This window comes from Nomascus leucogenys, chromosome 6 (genome assembly GCF_006542625.1).
Source record: "Nomascus leucogenys isolate Asia chromosome 6, Asia_NLE_v1, whole genome shotgun sequence".
Lineage (NCBI taxonomy): Eukaryota > Metazoa > Chordata > Mammalia > Primates > Hylobatidae > Nomascus > Nomascus leucogenys.
In genome coordinates this window covers 45,052,064-45,070,956 of record NC_044386.1, presented here as the reverse complement: position 1 = coordinate 45,070,956, position 18,893 = coordinate 45,052,064, and the positions used below count along the sequence as shown (strand labels likewise).

The 18,893-nt window shown below is 40.6% G+C and overlaps 1 protein-coding gene across 2 annotated transcripts in view; it reads right to left on the bottom strand.

Moving 5' to 3' along the window:
• The window catches only part of RFX7 (regulatory factor X7), a 151,276-nt gene extending 142,166 nt beyond the window's left edge, over positions 1-9,110 (bottom strand). The window contains exons 1-2 of one of the 2 annotated variants that reach the window (XM_030814055.1): positions 8,672-9,110; positions 8,348-8,510 (exon numbers count right to left, since the gene is read on the bottom strand). In XM_030814055.1, coding sequence (XP_030669915.1) covers positions 8,348-8,508 — 161 coding nt within the window. In that variant the 5' untranslated portion in view covers positions 8,509-8,510; positions 8,672-9,110. Of the gene's footprint in view, positions 1-8,347; positions 8,581-8,671 lie in introns of those variants that run through there. The other variant, XM_003266962.3, reaches the window with a different exon arrangement.
• Positions 9,111-18,893: the final 9,783 nt, after the last annotated feature.

The window sequence follows — 18,893 nt, the reverse complement described above, 5'->3', positions numbered from 1 at the left end:
TTCAATCTCCAAATTCCTATCAACTTTACATATTAGAAAATGAGAGCGTTTCATTTAAATTCAGTAAAAACTCACTAAAATGGACTTACCTTAGGTAAGGCCAGTCTAAACTACTGAAAGAAATTAAATTACACAACTCAGATCATTGTTCCCCTGGGAGTTGACAAAAGGTTCGTGAGACATGTTTCACAAGCTGGATCTTAAAGTTAGACACTTATATCAGCAGAAACAACATTCTTAAGGTAGGAGGTAATGGGACCAGACCAGCACATACATAAGCAGAGAAATAAGATAATGGAAGCAAAGAAAAAGGGTTATGGATAGTGCAAATTGAAGCAGCCACTTCATACAGTAATCCCCTGTTCTGATTTTTTTTTTTTTTTTATTTGAGATGGAGTCTCACTCTGTCGCCCAGACCGGAGTGCAGTGGCGTGATCTCGGCTCACTGCAGCCCCTGCTTCCCAGTTCAAGCGATTCTCCTGCCTCAGCCTCCTGAGTAGCTGGGGCTACAGGCCCCGCCACTGCGACTGGCTAATTTTTTGTATTTTTAGTAGAGACGGGGTTTCACCATGTTAGCCAGGATAGTCTTGATCTCCTGACCTCATGATCTGCCCACCTTGACCTCCCAAAGTGCCCTGTTCTCATCTTGTAGCTACTTGGCAATACAGGTGCTCAAAACAGAAAAGCCAAAGAAAAACAGAAAAACACACAAACCTAAGTGCTCTCCATGCTTGGTTTATACCTTAAAACTAGGCATCATAAATGGCAAGACAATAGCCCTAGTGACTCTCCCTCCCCAAGATAGCCATTACTGTAATGCTTCATCTGTAAGAGAGCTCAAATTAAAAATTACTGATTTTGGAAAGAAAAAGGGTGGCAATTATAGGGCATGTGTATCATTACTTCTTATTCCCATGCCCTTGCTAGAAATATTACTAATCAATCAGACTTAGCAGGCAAGTTCAAATCAATTTGCTAATCCTGTGTTGGAACAGGTGTAAAGGTATCCTTTGCAATCTAAACCCTTGCTATCCAAATTCAGACAACAAACGGGTTCAGATAATTTATTTTTTTTATTTTAGATAAGGCTATTTGGAAGACATGGTACTGTGTACCATATGGACTCATGCCTTCCAAAAATCCAAGACATAACAGATTGGAATCTGTCACTTTCTGACCTTTCACTCTCTGCACTCAGGAAAAAAACAAGACTCAAATAGCAAGGAATTATCAGCATTTTTCAGTTCGTGCTCAGTTACGAGGAAATACAAAATTTCACCTCCCACACAACTTTTTGTTATATATATATCTATATGAGCTACAGTAATAGATGCCTGATAGAGAGGTTGTACATAATTAACCAAACCTCATGTTTCTATTTTGTCTTACAAATAGGAGGCATACAGTTCATGAAATAGAAAAAGTAAATGCCTATTTACAGTCACAAAAAAAGAAAAATCATGTTTTAAGGTTTTTATTTATGTGGGTTGAGTGCTGAATATCTTCATCTCATAGTCAGCAAGTAAGTGCATTAAGGCCTTAGTGCTTATTGCTCCTTATTTTATTATCCTATACAAGGCAGGAAGATTCTTCCTCCTATTGGCTCATGCTGCTCGTCTTCAACTTGAACTTAGAGCCCTCCAAAAAGCAGAAGAGAAAGCAACTAAAAGACTAAACAGAAAGAGAATGGTAGAATAGGAGGCACTGGACAAGAGTGGTCTACTTTGCTAAGAGATGTGGAATAACCATCTTACTATCATGTTCCTTATAATTTACAAAGAACATTCTGTCACGATTACTTATTAAAATGTCTATCCTAGATGAAGAGGAATAGCTGTGAAGCTTAACTCTGCACTGAATTATTCTGAAAGAGTACATACTTTTCTTATTTATATAACTGAATCTACAATATGACATTCACTGCCTTAAAATATTACATTACTATTATGGGATAAGGTTAAACATTGAGAATCTCTTTATAAAAGAAGACAAAACAAAAGCAGCACACAAACAGCCTCCCTACTACAATCTCTCAACCAGCAGTTAGTAAACTCCCCAACAACCAGGATTACTGCATAGCCCTACTTTTGCACAATAAACAGCTCTTAACTACTTTAAATGTAATATATGCTCAATAAAGACTTGCACAGTTAATCTCACATAACAGCACCCTTGCACAAGGTAGCAATAAGCAAGTCCTCCTCAGCTAACACCCAAGGAAACACTGACAAATCCTAATAATTCATCCAATGAAAATGTTCTGTTGATTGCCTATGATTAATTATATTAGTCTTTCACTGTGCTTATGGTTTTATTATTGTTGTCAATATTGATTTAGTAACAGAGTTAGAATCTCAGGAACCTTCAAGGTCACTTAGCACAAATCTCTCATTTTGTAAATGAGGAAACTAAGGTCTACTTTTTCCACAATGCATACTTTGACACTTGTCACTTCTTTTCCTGGTCCTCTAACTGAATAAAAGAGAAGTTTTACTGCATATTTTTGCTTAGGTCAATTTTACAAGGTTACTATTACAAGTGAACGGGCATTCCTCAAATGCCAGTCTCTGGCAGACTTTGTATACAGCAGATACTCATTTAAGTACTTACAAACTCTTCTTGCTTAAAGTCCCCAAATATAAGTAAATGATAAGGCTTATTTTAATTTTCATTTGCACAATTTTAGCATGCAATATTATTTTCTAATGGAAAAAGTAATGCAACATAATTCTTAATCCAATGCATCTTTCATAACAAGACACTTCTGTCTTTTCTACCACTATGAAGCTCACTTTCCCCAAATAATACCAAAAATTTACAGTTAGACATAAACCAAATCAGTCCTGCACATACCATCATTCAAGACACCTTTCAATGGAGAGAGCAAACTGGTCGATCATTTACATATGTACATATCCACTACCCAACCTAAACAAGACAAGAAAACCAACAGGCTTGGAATTGCTTAACTTGCAATTAACTTTTGTCAATAGGGAAGGCAATTTTATCAGTTTAAAATCATAGAAGAGCAAGGAACTGCCTTCCTTCTGGAACCAGAAACCGGGTTGGGACACAGCTAGCTTCAATACGGATATGCAAAATGCATCTTAAGTCTTTTGTGTGCTTGGTAATGAAGACAGGCTAAACTCAGGGTAGGTAGGACGTCAACCTACTAATCAAAAATACATGGAAGCCAGCTGATGTGCTCGTCGGTCTCTATTTTTAAAGCAAAATGAAAATCATAGACTTCCAGTTAAAGTAAACTCTAAAGTTATGAATTTATAGTACATGTTTTCCACTGTAGTTGAAGGAACAATATTTCTCAACAGAGTTAATAAACTACCTGATTCAAAAACCAAGAATAAAACTGAACCACTGCATTCTAGGATGGGGGACTGAAATCAGAAATATGGCATCACTATGTAAACCTTCTGGATCACCAAATATAGCTCCCTGTAACTAAGATGGAAACAAGAGATTAATCACTTAAAATCTAGATGTTGATTGTCATCATCATAAGAAAGTAAAACAAAATTGTTCAATTTAGGTTTTAACTAGAATTCAGAAAACATCCAGAATAGATTATATATATAATTCTACTTTTAATTTTCAGCCTAAAATATAGCAGATACAGAAGTATATATGCCTTACAGGATTGAATAAAGATAAGGAACTCTGACCCCAGCATTTTTTCCAGGGTCTAATAAGGAATCAGTGGAATCTTATAGGTCTTCTGTCATCGTTTATCTCTTTCCATAAAGTGGTCAAAACAATAGATCTTATATGACCATTTTAAGAAGAGGCTTATGAGGTCTCGCCTGCAAATAAAGTTACAGAAATTAAAACAGTAATTGATAACAAATTCTTTTAAGAATCCCTAAATTTGAGTAAATGCAGTATTGGAATATTTTCTAAAATAAAACATTAGATTTCTTTTGAATTTTCAGGTACAAGTTTAATACAAGTTGACTATCTCTTATCTGAAATGCCTGGGATCATATGTGCTTCCATTTATTTATTTATTATTTTTAGTTTTTTATTTTGAACCGAAGTCTCACTCTGTTGCCCAGGCTGGAGTGCAGTGGCATGATCTTGGCTCACTGCAACCTCCACCTTCTGGGTTCAAGGGATTGTCCTGCCTCAGCCTCCCAAGTGGCTGGGACTACAGGCGCACGATGCCACACCTGGCTAATTTTTTGTATTTCAGTAGAGACAGGGTTTCACTGTGTTGCCCAGGCTGGTCGCAAACTCCTGAACTCACGCAATCTGCCTGCCTTGACCTCCCAAAGTGTTAGGATTACAGGCGTGAGCCACTGTGCCTAGTGTGCCTCCAATTTATTATTTTGGATTTTGGAATATTTGCATATGTGTAATGAGTATCTTAGGGATGTAACCCAAGTCTAAACATGAAATTCATTTATGTTTCATACACACCTTAAACACATAACCTGAAGGTAATTTTTATACAATTTTTTTTTTTTAAACAGAGTTTCGCTCTTGTTGCCCAGACTGGAGTGCAATGGTGCGATCTTGGCTCACAGCAACCTCCACCTCCTGGGTTCAAGCGATTCTCCTGCCTCAGCCTCCCGAGTAGCCGGGATTACAGGTGGGCACCACCACCCCTGGCTAATTTTTTGTATTTTTAGTAGAGACGGGGTTTCACCATGGCCAGGCTCGTCTTGAACTCCTGACCTCAGGTGATCCGCCCGCCTCAGCCTCCCAGAGTGCTGGGATTACAAGTGTGAGCCACCGCGCCTGGCCTATACAATATTTTAAATAACTTTGTGCATGATACAATGAAGTCAGGTATGCAATTTTTCACTTGTGGCACTAAAAACGTTTGGGATTTTGGAGTGTTTCAGATTCTGGAGCATCTTGAATTTCGGGGGATTTTGGACTAGGGATGATCAACCTGTATCTATGTTACAGCCTCACTGCAAATATGTTATTCACTCCCACTCATGTAGGTATGATCTCAATTCACAAACAGGCAGAAACTATCTCAATCCTATTTTTTCCATAGCAATTGTATTCTATCGGGTTTCAAGTAAAACTGCCTTAAAAAGGTAAATAAAAGGACTTAGTAAATGTGTTTACTGTTGCTTACACTAAAAAGTTTTCACTGAACTAGGAAGACACTGAGAGATAAGAGGAAGGGAAAACTTACTTGGATATTTCTTTTCTTTTCTTTTTTTTTTTTTTGAAGTAACCAAAGAGGGGTACAATTTAAGCTAAAAGAAGTTTGCAGTTAGGTTGGGTTGTGGCCTTGTTTTAGGTAAAATACATGGGTTACTAGTTTTCTTTTTTTTTTTAACAACAAAAAGCTAATTTTGGAATTCCACTTTTTAGAAAATACAAATAATCTTACAGCATATTCAGTACTAAAGCACATGCCTATTAAGAAATCTCCTTTCTAGTGAGTAGTGTCAGTGATTTGGACTTTTGGTCTATGGAGTAAGAATGAGTAAGGGTAAGAAACATGCAAGCTTGTTAACCTAGAGTTAAGTTGAAGGTATTCATAACCATATTATAGCAACATAACAACACTGTCAATTTTGTACTAACCTTATTTTCTATAATTACCTTTAAAATATATTTCCAACTCTCTTCCACTCAACTTTGAATGCTTTTTTTCCAGACTCATTTAATGCCTGATATTTCAATGCACATACTTTTATCAACAGTATTTTAGTTTAATAAATAGAATAAATTATGAACTGATAATAACTTATTGTCCCGTCAAAGGCCTACATCACATACTATATTTATATTTGTAGAGTAGGAGGACAAGTACAGACTTGTTTGTGATATGCAAGCCCAGTAATTTAGAAACTATGATAAACCAAATGCAAAACCCATTTGATAATTTTTAAATGTCACATTTCTTTTGAGTGTAATTTTAAATTCTCATTAATAATGGTACCAAAGGATGATTCAGGAAGTAGTACAAAACTGATAGTCTCTCAGAATATTATCAGGTGATAAAATAATTTGTAAAATAATATTGCCTCAAAAATGTGAAATATCTAACTGCAATCATCTATTAAAAATGATTTAAATTTAATACATATATACTATTTCTTAGGAGAATATGGTGGTAAAGGAGTTTTCACTTTTGATATCTTTATTTTATATAGTCACTTGATGAATAATATAAATCTATTCTTGTGGAGCAGGGGGTATGAGACTATTAAATATATTCACTAATTTTGTTTATTATCTACAAATGTTTATTCCGAAATTTTAAGTATATAAAAAACATTTTTGCAAATAGGATTTCTAAAGTTGAATATTAGATGCTAATAAGTATACCATTACAATTTTAAAACAAAAATATAAAATTTCATATTTTGGGATTCACGTGTTTGTTGCCCATTATTTTTTCAGAACAAGTACCAAAAACTGGAGTGCACTCTACTTCAGAAGTTTTTCTCATGTTAAAGTGAGAGCAGTTAGGCTGTAATGGATGTGCCAACACAAAAAAAAAGTTAAACTTACACATTTGCCAAAAAGTGCACTCGACTATCATCATTATTCAAACATTTCACTCAGTTGCCTCCACAACTCACTTATTTTAAAACTATAAAGATTCCTTTCCCCTCTTGTTCTCATAATCAATTAAAATATGCATTACTAATTCAACTTTTAAAATTTGTCTCTCTTAAAAGATTTTAGTCCATTAACTTGGATATCCCACATCTGAATGTAAAACCAAGGTGCTTAATTCAATTTAATGATGATTTCAGAAACACAAAGTTACATCACGTTGCTAGAGGTTAAAAACACACACACACACACACACACACACACACACACACACACGCACACTGGTTTTGTGAAAACCTTGATGGCAAGCAAGATATTCAACATCTCTTCTTTTAAATTATAGCTTTAAAAAGGGGGTGAGGGTATCCATTGAAGAATAAAGTCTGCTTTCTGTTACACAGACACACACACCCCAATCATATTTATCAGACCTACTCAAGTTGCCACAATATGACTATTGTCAAAGCCAAAAAATTCTCCTTTAAAATATTTAAACTTCATTTTAAAATTAAAACTTTAAGCAAGATATTCAGCTGCCAACTACTGTTGATGAAACTATTAAAGCCTGTACTGACCTACTTCATATCAGCATCATGACGGCATGGATGCATGCCAAGAAAATAATTAAAATTACTATATGACCAACCTTAATCTTGTATTTAAAAATTGTCACTTTAAAAATGTGTAAATACTGTACATGCAATGCCAGTTGCTTTACGATATGTTTTCAAAATGAGAAAATGAGTTTTGATATTTTAGTACTCATATTCAATGATGGCCCTGCAAATATTTCATTTCCATTTTCAAAATCAAGGCTTTTTAAAATACCATATAAAATTATTTTTAAACTTCTATTAAAAGCAATCTCTTAGACCAAATTCCAAATATTACTTTCTATTTAAAAAATATTGCTACACTTAAAAAAAGGCAGTTAATGAAGAATCCTACAAAACAATGCAAGTTCATGTTCAAAGAATATTGCAATGGCTCTAACAGTGGATGGACTTAACTCAGTGTATTTAATTATTAAAAGATTCCCACTAGACTTTAGGAGTTTAATGCTGAAATATTGGAAATTTTCATACAAGAAAGTAAAATAGCGAAAGATATTCCATCAATGGTTTCTTTTAAAAAGACATACAAATGGCAAGACATTTGATTCCCTATATTTTAATTAAAAAAAAACCACTTTGTTGTAAACTACCATCTTAAAATATTTTATACTAAAAAAGCACTTTCTTCACAATCAATGCAAAGAATAAACTCCCTGAAAAAGAAATTTAATATTAGAATAAGGGAGGCAAAAACATTCAGAAATAGCAGCTAACCCAATTGAAAGGAAGAGACACATTAGGTTTTGTGCTGCATATTAATATTCTTACGCACAGTATCTGTTTGGTGAAAATTCACAATACACTTCTTCCTCCTTCTATGGCTGCAAAAAGGAGTAAACACATTTCACGTTCTCCAGTTCCAAATTCATGCCACCATCATGCAATATGACTTAATTTCGACCCATATTTCTGTCACAATGAGTGAAAAAATAAAACCAAAAAACTTGTTTACCTGCACTCACAATTGAGGAGGGGGAAAAAGCATTTTTTAGCTAAGGAGACAGGGGCTGATTGATGCAAAGTCCCCACACCTCCAGAGGTCCTACAAATGTGCACCCGACTGGGGAAAACCACATTCAATGAATGCATCAGCCTCATCCTCCGCTCCCCCGCCCGCCGCCCCCCACCCACTTTGCAGCAGCAATGTGCCTGGGCTTTTTCACCCGAGCGATGGAGGATCCTCTTACCAGATGGAGTTCTTGATCTTGTGTTGCAGCGCGCTGGCCTCTGTCCCTGGCAGCCCGGGCACAAGGGCTGGCAGGGCCACCCCCGAGTTGGGGGCGCTGGGGGGAAGCTGCTGATGGGCATCAGGCTGCTGTGGTGGCGGCTGTTGTTGTTCCTCTGCCATCGCTGCTGGAGGGGTGGGAGGGAGGGAGGGAAAGATGGGGGCGCGGGGAAGGGTGAGGGAAGAGACCGGGAGGGGAGGACGAAGGGGGGAGAGGAGGGGGAGGGGGAGGGGAAGAGGAGGAGGAGGAGGAGGAGGAAGGAAGCTGGATAAGCTAGGCCTTTACCCCAGGGCTCGAGTGAGTCGCTTTCGCCTGCCGCCTGGGGGACATCACCGGGGAGACCAGCGGTTCCTCACGGCCGGGGCGCTTCACCGCGGGAGAGGCATGGCGGCGCCCCTCAGCCCCCTGCTGCCGCCGCCGCCTCCTCCCGTCAGCGGCCGGGGCTGTGGGGGGTGAGATGGGGGCGTTTGAAGACGAAGTGGGGGGGCAGGCTCCCCCCAAAATCCAAGAAGAACGGTTGCTCAGGGATTTGGCGGCCGGGCCTTCCTTCCTTGTCCCCGGGGCTTTCTACTCCGGGGTCCCCGTGCTGCTGCAGCCCCAGGCTCCGCTCCACGCCACTCCCCACGCCGCCGCCGCCGCCGCCGCTCGCTCCCGGCCTCGCCGCCGCCGCCGCGGCCGCCGCTGCCCTGCCAGCCCCGGAGGCAGCCCAGTGCGCGCAGCCGCACTGCGGCCCGGCGCAGACCGCACAACACCTACCGCTCCGCCGGGGGGGCGTGGACCAGGGTGTGCGGGCCGCGGGCGCGAAGGGCCGGGAGGGGGGCGCACGGCGCGGAGGGCGGTGCGGGCCAGCGGGCCAGGGAAGCGCGCCGCTGGGGGCCGGGAGGAGTCCGGCCCGGCTGGTGGAGAGCAGGAAAACGTGGGGGAGGTGCTGGCGAGAGAAAGAGAACTTGCGTTGAGGAGGAGGAGGAGAAACCAAATTTAATAATATTTGGCGTGGAAATGGGATTTGGGCGGGGGAGGCATCTTCAAAGCAAGTAAAGAGAAATCAACATTATCCCCCCCTCCCCTGCACGTGTGAGGATGACTTCCTCCCTGAGTAAATGGAGAGAACTGAAGCAGGTAAGACGATAAACTGACTTTTCAGAAGCCCCCAAAGAAGAACACCCGTTGGAATTAACCACCATTTAGGTAATTCGGTCTTGAACGGAAATTGCGAGTCAGGAGCTGGGTTGAGTGCTCCTCGGTCGGGCATTCAAAGCCCTCCAAATCTGGCCCCACTTTAGCTATCCAATCATAGCGGCCTCCATCCCCCTGCAAGAACTCCCGGCTCCAATCAGGGAAGTCTCCATGCCATCCTCAACGCGCAGCAGATTCATTCTTCCTTCGTGCCTTTGCTCATGCTGTTCCCCTCCACCTCCCCACCCCACCCCACCCCACCCCACCCCACCCCCTTTCCAGGAATGCCTTCCCTCCTTTATACCGCTCCCAATTCAACCCAGGCTCTAAAGCATAGCTCAAGTCGCGGCTTGTCAGGGTCCCTGCAGCCAAGGCCCCTGCCTGCCTCTGAAAGAAACGCATGTAGTACTCACAACATGGAGGCTCAGGCGTCAGCCACGAGCTCCTTCCTTTGGAGCCCGTTGAACACCCGCCCTCCCCCCCGCAGACTCCGCACCATTCCCCCCCTTCCCATTCATACCTAAATGATAGCTTTGCCACAAATAAGTCAAGTCTCCTTTAAGAGCAGAAGAATTGGCTTTTCTAGGTGGGGCTGATCAGGGAGGCTGCGTGCATGTAGAAGACAACAGCCAGGGCCTCTGGCACCAAATGGAACAGCTGTTCAGCTCACACTGACCTTTCTTTGGGCCCGTGGGTGTTACGAGCCCTTCAGCTTTAACTTTTCTAATAGAGTCTCTATCAGGTTTCTACCTGTTAGATCCTCTGGCCACTTTCCTGCTGTGTGTGGACTTTGGGCTGTGAGGCTCTGCCACCTTTTAGATGGTGAATCTGATTGGCTTGGGTTGCCTGGCCTTTGAGTTCTCAGTTCCCTGCCTTGGCCTGAAACCCTCTTGCTTTTGTCCACTGTGCCCTCTGTCCTGGCCCACAGACTCAAGACCCAGACTCACACCGAATGCTTGCACGTGGTGAGGGTTGAGGGTGGGGGTGCGGGGAGGAAGAACATCTGTGTGGGAAATCCAGCCACCCCCCCCACCCCCCCCCCCGTGGCCTCTTGGATTACGCTGTGCTCCAACTACCCATTGCACGAATTGCATCACACAAATGAGCCCCCTTTTCCATACTCTAAGGTCTCTATTAGCTTAGCCACTTTAGGAAACTATAAGTGGTTTACGACATTCATTTTGCATACATATCTTCATGTGGGTGTGTAAAGACAGTATTTTTCTGGACCAAATTGATAGACATGGTGTGCACTAGACAGAAGCTTTGAAGAATAAAAATAGCTAATGTTTGTTGAACACTTTGTGTGCCAGACTAGCACTTTCCATACATTATCATAGTTATTCCTCCCCAAGAGTGTATAATGTAGGTATTATTATTCTCCCTCTGTTACAGATGAAATGGAAGCTTAGGTTAATTAACATTCTTCAAATTACCCAATTAGTAAATGCAGGAGCCAAAATTTGAGTCCCGGAAGTTTAATTCCAGAGCCTGCAAGCTATGTTGAAACTGGAATTACGCTGAAAAATCTTGAATGTAGATATATATATATACGTGTGTGTGTGTGTGTGTGTGTGTGCCCTATATCACGTTGAGGAAAGTTGCCAAGTTCCCCAAGGTTCTAATTTTTTGCCTTGCCAAGAGAGAATGATGGCTCCAAGCTGCAACACCCTGGGAGGGGGAGATCCTTAGGAAGTGGGAGACTCATCAAGGGGGTAACGTATATAAGGTCTGCCAAAGGCCTTAAGAAAAGGAAGCTGAGAACCAAGACGTTTTATAAAAAGTTCGCTACCGGGTGTCACACAGGCTGGCTTCCCAAGTGCAACTTCTGAGAGTTTTTAATGGGTTCCATAAAAGAGCCAGGTCACCCCAGCAGCCACTAGAGGGCTCACGAAGCTGCAGCCGCGGGCTGCCCTCTAGCGGCGGTGCTGACCGCAGTGTGGTGGTAAGGCTTTTCCGGCCTTCCAGGACCTACAGGGAGTTGAAGGAGACCAGCAATGGGAGGGGTGGCAGAGAGTATCAGACTGAGGAGACCTTATTGCCAGAGTGAGATACCCTTTCAGGGAGGAAAGGGGCAGCCCTCACTACTCACTTAACATCTGGGAGTACAGTGGGTGTTTTGTTCCAGTCTTCAGAGAAGACTGTGAATAAAATTATGACATTAAGAAATCTGATGAAGTTACCCAAAATTTTGGGTGTGGACTCAAGCCAAACCCAGGGACCCTGAATAAAGGCAGGAGTGTAGCCATGTGCTTCTCATATTATGTGGACTCCTTTGATTGTGAAACCCTGTACTGAGGACCCTCAAGGACCCAGAATCAGTGTGGCTCATTTTCTCTGAGCATCATTTTGACTCTCTGGTAAATAAGGTAAGACATTGTAGTAAGCATGACTTTTTAAGATAACACACAAGTATTTCCCAACCCTGAGGAGCCTACGTTTATTCTCTACTGGGAAAGTGTACACCAGAGGAAAATTTTGAGGAACACAGATGTAGTGGGGTAGAAAAACCTGGCCTTGGAGTCAGAAGACCTGGGAATTCAAACCCTCTATTTCCATCTCTATAAAAATGAAAATAATGATGTACATCAGAGGGTTGCTGTAACGAACAACACGTAAAGTGATAGGTAAACCAGGGAAGTGTTGTCCATGTTTAAAGAGTATCTACAAGATGGATTGTGAGCACCTCAAAGGAAATGACTATTTTATTTATCCTGTTAGTCCCAGGACATAATTCCTGACTCCTGGCTATTTAATAAATATTTGTGAAATTTAGTAGTTACCTAACCCTCATTTTCCTAGCCCAATCCATTATATTGTCTTGCTCTCTTATGTTTGTAAACCTTGTCTCCTTTATGAAACTAAAAATTTTATACTGTCCAGACTGTAGTATATACATTTATCATGCCTGATATATAGCAGTATTAGGCACAGAAAATATGAATAAATAAGACCTGGCTCCATCTTGAAGCAGTTTACATTTGGTGAAGTAGAGCAACATTAACATATATAAGATGATGAGTTATAAAATATAAACTATCCACTAGTGTTGTGGAGTCATAATGGAGGGAAGGATTGGTCTTGTTCAGGGTAGAAGAACTGGAGAAGGCATCATGGCTGGCATTTTAATTGGGTCTTGTTGGATGAATAGGAGTTGAGTAGGCAGAGCAACAGAGGGAAGACGATTTCAGGTAAAGGGAGTAACATGAGCACTGGTGTGAAGCCATGAAAGGGCACTGTTTGCTGAAGGAGTAATGCATAGCCCGGTGTTGACTCTGTGATCGGATCCTAAATGAGTATAGGGGAGGGAAAAGAAGGAGAGGGAGACAAAAAACAACTTTACAAAATGTTACTTTGCATTATAGTTAGGATTGTTCTATCAAAAGAAGGCCTGAAAGTCAGTTTCATTATTGGTACATACTGGTTAAGTGCTGAAAGTATACATTTCACTTCCACAAAGTACAGTGGTTTACCAGATATGGAAAAGGTAAAGTTCTACCCTGTTCTCCTTCTTTCCCAACTTAAAGATAAAAATAAAATACTCCCCTCATCCTCTTTTCCCCTGATCGTTACTTCTTCTGTCTTTTTCCATTGCAAACTTTATCCTCTAGAAGGTGAAAGTAGAGTGTAATGACCTACATGTTATTTAAGAGAACAAGGAAAGAAGACTTTTCACCTCCCCCAAATCTTCCTTGATAGCAGAAAGTGATGGATAATTTCTTTCAGCTAGGCTGTTGTCTTTCAAAGTGCAAGTAGTCCTAGTCCTAGGAGGGCATATATATATATATATATATATATATATATAAAATTTGAAATTTAGTAGTTACCTAACCCTCATTTTCCTAGCCCTATATATATATATATGTTTATATATATATAAGTTTATATATATAAGTTTATATATATATATGTTTATATATATATAAGTTTATATATATAAGTTTATATATATATATGAGTTTATATATATATATATGAGTTTCAATGCTGTAATGTGATTGAGCTTTCTTTCAGCCTTTAATAGCATTAGAGAGAAGAGGATGTGGGAGGGAGTGAAGAGGAGAGGAGAAAAATAAAAGCAGCAGCAAGATTACAGAAGAGGGAAGTTGGGGGGTTCAGAACTAAGTTAATATTGGCAAATTTGGATACATGTTCTCAATACCAGGAGTGCTAATGTAAGTATGCTGTGAAAATGTGAATTCTCCTGTTAGAGCACAAATATGTCGTTATGTCATTAAAACAATGTATAGCCCAGTGTTAAGGCTAAGTAGCCTAACTATTCAAATACTGGCAAGGCAGCAGGCTGTTAACACTGTCACTACCTGGCTATGTGACCCTATCTATACAAGTCATTCTTTCAAGTCCTTTTGCTTGTCTCTAAGGATTAATGGGATAAAGTTCACATAATGTACTCAGCTCTTCAAGTGAGTAGTATGATGAAACGAATGCCAGGTCCCGCTTTGATTTCACTTAGAAATTTTCCACTGTTGGCACCATATACATGTTTATGTTGTAATTTTCAATTCTTTTACATTAAAGAAGGTTCAAGTTAATATCATCTACATAAATTTTAAAGGAAGTGTTTACTTTAACTTGGGCCATAAGGTCCCAAGTAGAAATTTGATATCTCAGAAATTCAGGAAAGGAGTGGCTGTGAACAGAAGCAGATAAAGAAAAACACTAAATTGTGACACTAAAAGTGTTTTAGTTATTTACTTAACACTAAAAGTGACAATGAAAAGACACCAGAGCCAATCCTACAGTAAGGAAGTCAGTGCCAGTGCAGTCTGAACAGGTGGGGCCTAACCAATAATTCACAAAGTCGATCATTCCTCCATTCCTTTCAGGGCACATTTGAGAACCTGCTATGTACAAGTTATATATTGGGACCTTAGAAAGATTAAAAAATAAGTAGTAAATAAAATATTGTTCTCATTTTCAAGAAGCTCATAATCTAATTGGAACACTACACATGTCAGCCCATACATATTTTTAAAAGTGAAATAAAAACAAAAAACAAAAGGTGTGTGACAGGATAATTTATTGAGCTATTTATTTGGGTTTTAAGCTCCTTATATTTTCCCTCTCTTTCATTCCAAGCAGGCTTCAAGGGAACTTTGTGTTACTAGGTAGAAAGTTGTCTGACAAGAGCTTTCTCTTAGGCAACTCCAGGGGGCACCATTCACATTTTAAATGAAGCCTCCTGGAACAGGACTCCTTAGAATGCAGTGTCAATGTTATTTCTGGAATTGGACCCAGCAATCTGTCTTCCAAGTTTGTTGCTCCTTGAGGAGATGTTGCTAGGGGGTTAAAAAGGTAAGCACATCTGGGGAGAGAGAGAGAGAGGGAGGGAGGGAAGGAAGGAAGGAAGGAAGGAAGGAAGGAAGGGGCGCTGAGACGGGTGGATCACAAGGTCAGGAGTTCAAGACCATCCTGGCCAAATGGCGAAACCCCGTTTCTACTAAAAATACAAAAATTAGCCGGGTGTGATGGCAGGTGCCTGTAATCCCAGCTACTCGAGAGGCTGAGGCTAAGGCAGAGAATTGCTTGAATCGGGGAGGTGGAGGTTGCAGTGAACCGAGATTGCGCCACTGCACTCCAGCCTGGGCGACACAGTGAAGCTCCATCTCAAAAAAAAAAAAAAAAAAAAAAAAGGAAAGAAGCATCATCTATGGGCAGGTGGAATTACAGAAAAAAAATTCCCATGAACTGTAGAAAATCAAAGATTGGGGTTCCAGTAGTGAGAATAAGAGTACCCCAGGGAGATACTTTAACCTCATAGGGATGCACAATGCCATTAGGGAGGCTGGATTCCCTTGCCTCTCTTGGCCCGTAAGTGGAGGAATTGCCTGGCTTCTAGGAACCAGTGAGGATGTCAAAGTCCATCTTCCATTTTCTAGGCTCAACATAAGTCTTTCAAACTCTGCTGCAGTACTAGGAAGAGAGGAAAGCCCAGTAAGAACTGAGATTGGATTTCCTTCTACTCCAGCAGAATTAAGGCTGAGATCACTTAAGTCTGTGGTAAATTTAATTTGATTTAAAGAATAGTGACATGTCTTGCACACCCAAATTTGTACTTGCAAATTTATACTTCCTAGTGGTGGATACTATATAAAAAAGACACTGGTAGGTGAGATATATAAGATTAAAAACTTCAGTGAATGGCGTAGCTAATAACTGCTAAGAAAGTTTAGAGAAAGAGCAAAAGGAGCTAAAGTTAAAAGTGGCTTCGTGGAGGACTTGGGATGGAGCTGGAGTGTGAGTAAAATGAAGGATTTATAAAGGTGGGAGAAAGAATGGAGACAACTCCGAAGGGAAAGGCAGTGTGAGTAGAAGCAGGAAAATGAGCATGCAAATGACAAGACACACAGGAGACTGGTCTAATTGGAGTGAACAGCTGATGATAAAGGTTATATGGGGTACCAAATTCCAAGTCTATTCAAGCTAATCTGAGGAGTTTGTGCTTCCATACTGTACTCTGTACAAAGCAAGGTTCTATGAGAGAACAAGTAGTAGGAGATATATATTTTATATCTGTATGTTTATATATTTTAAAGGAATTGGCTTATGTGATTGTGAGGCTGGCAAGTCTGAAATCTGTAGGGCAGGCCAAAATGCCTTGCGCAGTGGATGCTGCAACCCACAGGTGAAATTTCTTCTTCCTTAGAAAAAAAAAAAATCTCAGTTTTGCTCTTAAGACCTTTCACCTGATTGGAAGAGACCCACCCAAATTATTTAGGATAATCTACTTAAAGTCAACTGATTGTAGCTAATTAACCACATCTGCAAAATACGTACCTTTACAGCAACATCTAGCTTAGAGTATGATTTGAATAGCTGGGTATGTGTCAACTTGGCTAGGCCAAGGAACCATGACACCACACTCTGTAAGTCACTCCTCATGTATTTGAGAAGAAGATGTCTTTGGATTTTCTTTATGTGGATTTCAGGAAAGGTAATTTCCTATGAAGTGGGCCAACCTGTCTCCTTTCCAAGAATAGATCTATTTTCTTTGCTCTTCCCTGTACATAAATGTTTATTCCCAAGGATTAATTTCTATTTTTCTTCATCCCTTTTTCCCTTAACATCTCCTGAAGTTATGCCAGTGTTATATTGTGGCTGATGTTAGTATGTTTTTGTTTTCTCCATTTAAAATGCCTCTAATTATGCCTGTAGTGTCATTCTTCTAATTCAGCAAAGCCTCAGGTTGTCTGCCATATCCACAGTCCCCCTCCGAGCCTGGCTCTATTGATGTAAGCTTCCGTCCTTGTCTCTTGTAACCCTGGCCCCCTGGTTGGAACAGGGCTCAACATCTGACACCATGGCAATCAATCTTCTGGCTAGACAGTGGCTTATGAGCCGACTCAATAAAACCTTTGCCCAAGGAAGACGTTAGTAATTAGCTAACGAATTGATTCCTTTTTTGGAGAGTATGAATACGATAAGCAGAGAAGGTTAGGCAGTTGGGAGTAAAAACAGTAGCTAAAAGATACACAAGAGAAAGCTAACCTCAGAAACCATTAGACGACAACCAGAAGAGGCAATGATTAAGCAGAAACTGTGTGAAGAGGAGCTCAGAGGGCTTACAGAAGATAAGATAGTGGCTTAGTATTGGCAGGAGCAGTAGGCCCAGGGAATGATAGAAGCTGAGGAAATTTCCTGATGGAGCACCAGAGAAAGCAGGTGCAAATGAAGAGGAATGGATTATTGGGCAGGCCTTGGGGAAATTCAGGATAACCACCCAGAAATCCAGGAACAGACATACAAGCGATGGCATAGAAACTTAAGGGGAGCTGGGGAGTGAAAAGTTTTTTTAGGCTCCAGTGCAGCTCTAGCAACTGAATTATCTTCTCAGACACTCAGGAGAAGACTTTCATTACTTCCTTAGTTAGTGTGATTTTCTCCTCCCCCCAGAGAGTCTTACACATAAAGTTATGGTCCTGCTGGTGTGAAGGGCTCACTCATTTGTCAAGAATTGCATCCTCTCAGCAGCTTTCCCTTGTCCATTCCCTACCCACTCCCAGCAAGGTTGTGTTAGCTGTCTCTTTTCTGTGGTTCTGTGGCACCTTGTACAGCCTTATGTCATACTATCTCATTGTAGGCTAATTGTAGGTTTGTTTGCCTATTTGTTGCATCTACACTCCCTCTACCTGACTTCCAGTACTACAAGCTATATTTGATCGGGAAGTATGTTTTTAATCTTCTCTATATCTCCGACATATGCTATAGTCCCTCCCACAAAGTCGCCAAACAATGAATGTTTGTTGAATTGAGCTATAAGAAAAAGCTTTTTTGTTTTTGTCCAGCCATGAAATAAAAGCAGAATGTCAGAAAAAGCAGAATGGGCTAATAAGAAAGCTCAATATCTTATTCATAATAATAGTGTAGGAGCTGAGAACATAGTTAATTTCTACTTAAAATTCGTGTCTCTATGACTTTACAAAAATTTTTCAAGCAGCCAACTATGTCTGTTCAGCCTGACATCTGGTGCTACAATTCTCCAGATTTAAAGGTACTCTGGCCAGCTTTGTTCCTTTTAAGGAAAAGAGTGCGCTACATGCTTCCTGTAACCTCTAGTTTCTTATCTGAATTCAGATCCACACTCTTGGGCAGATGAGGCTTGAGGCTGACCCTCCTGGAGATTCCCCGGGCTTCCAAATTTAGAGTCTAGGATCCAAATCTCAGCTCAACCACTTGCCACTTTTGTGATCTCAGGCAAGTTCTTCGCTTCTCTGAGCCTCAGTTTTCCAGTTGGTAAAAGTGGGGATAATAACTCCTTCACTCAGTTGTACTGATAATTTAATGAAAAATATTTCTGAAAATACTCCACACAATGCTTTACACATGGTAAAAGCCAAATAAATTATGGATTTCCCTTCCTTTTTTTCTGGGAGGTAGAGAGGAGAAGGGAAGAAATAGATTGATGGCTGGGGACAAGGCCCTAAAAATGACAGGAGCCCTGAAAACCAAAAGTGGTGGCAGCCTAGTTTTTACATGCCACTACTTTATAATCTGATAAAGCACAGGTCATGATCACTAAAAGCCACACCGCACCTAAGATAGCTGCTGCAAGAAATTCCTTGATCAGAGCACAGAAGGACATTCAAACTCTGTGTGTTTGAAATGCACAAAGCAGATAGGGAAAGAGGCACCATTGGATGGCAAGAAGAAAAAATTTTGCCTACACCAAGCAAAAGAACCCCAAAAACCATAAAACAAGGAGAGGTTCAACACGTGCTGTGTCAGAGAGTTCTGGGAGTGTACAGAGGTGTCTGACTTTAACCCCCTCCAAATACCAACCCCAGAACTGAAAAAGGAGAAAGAATGGAAG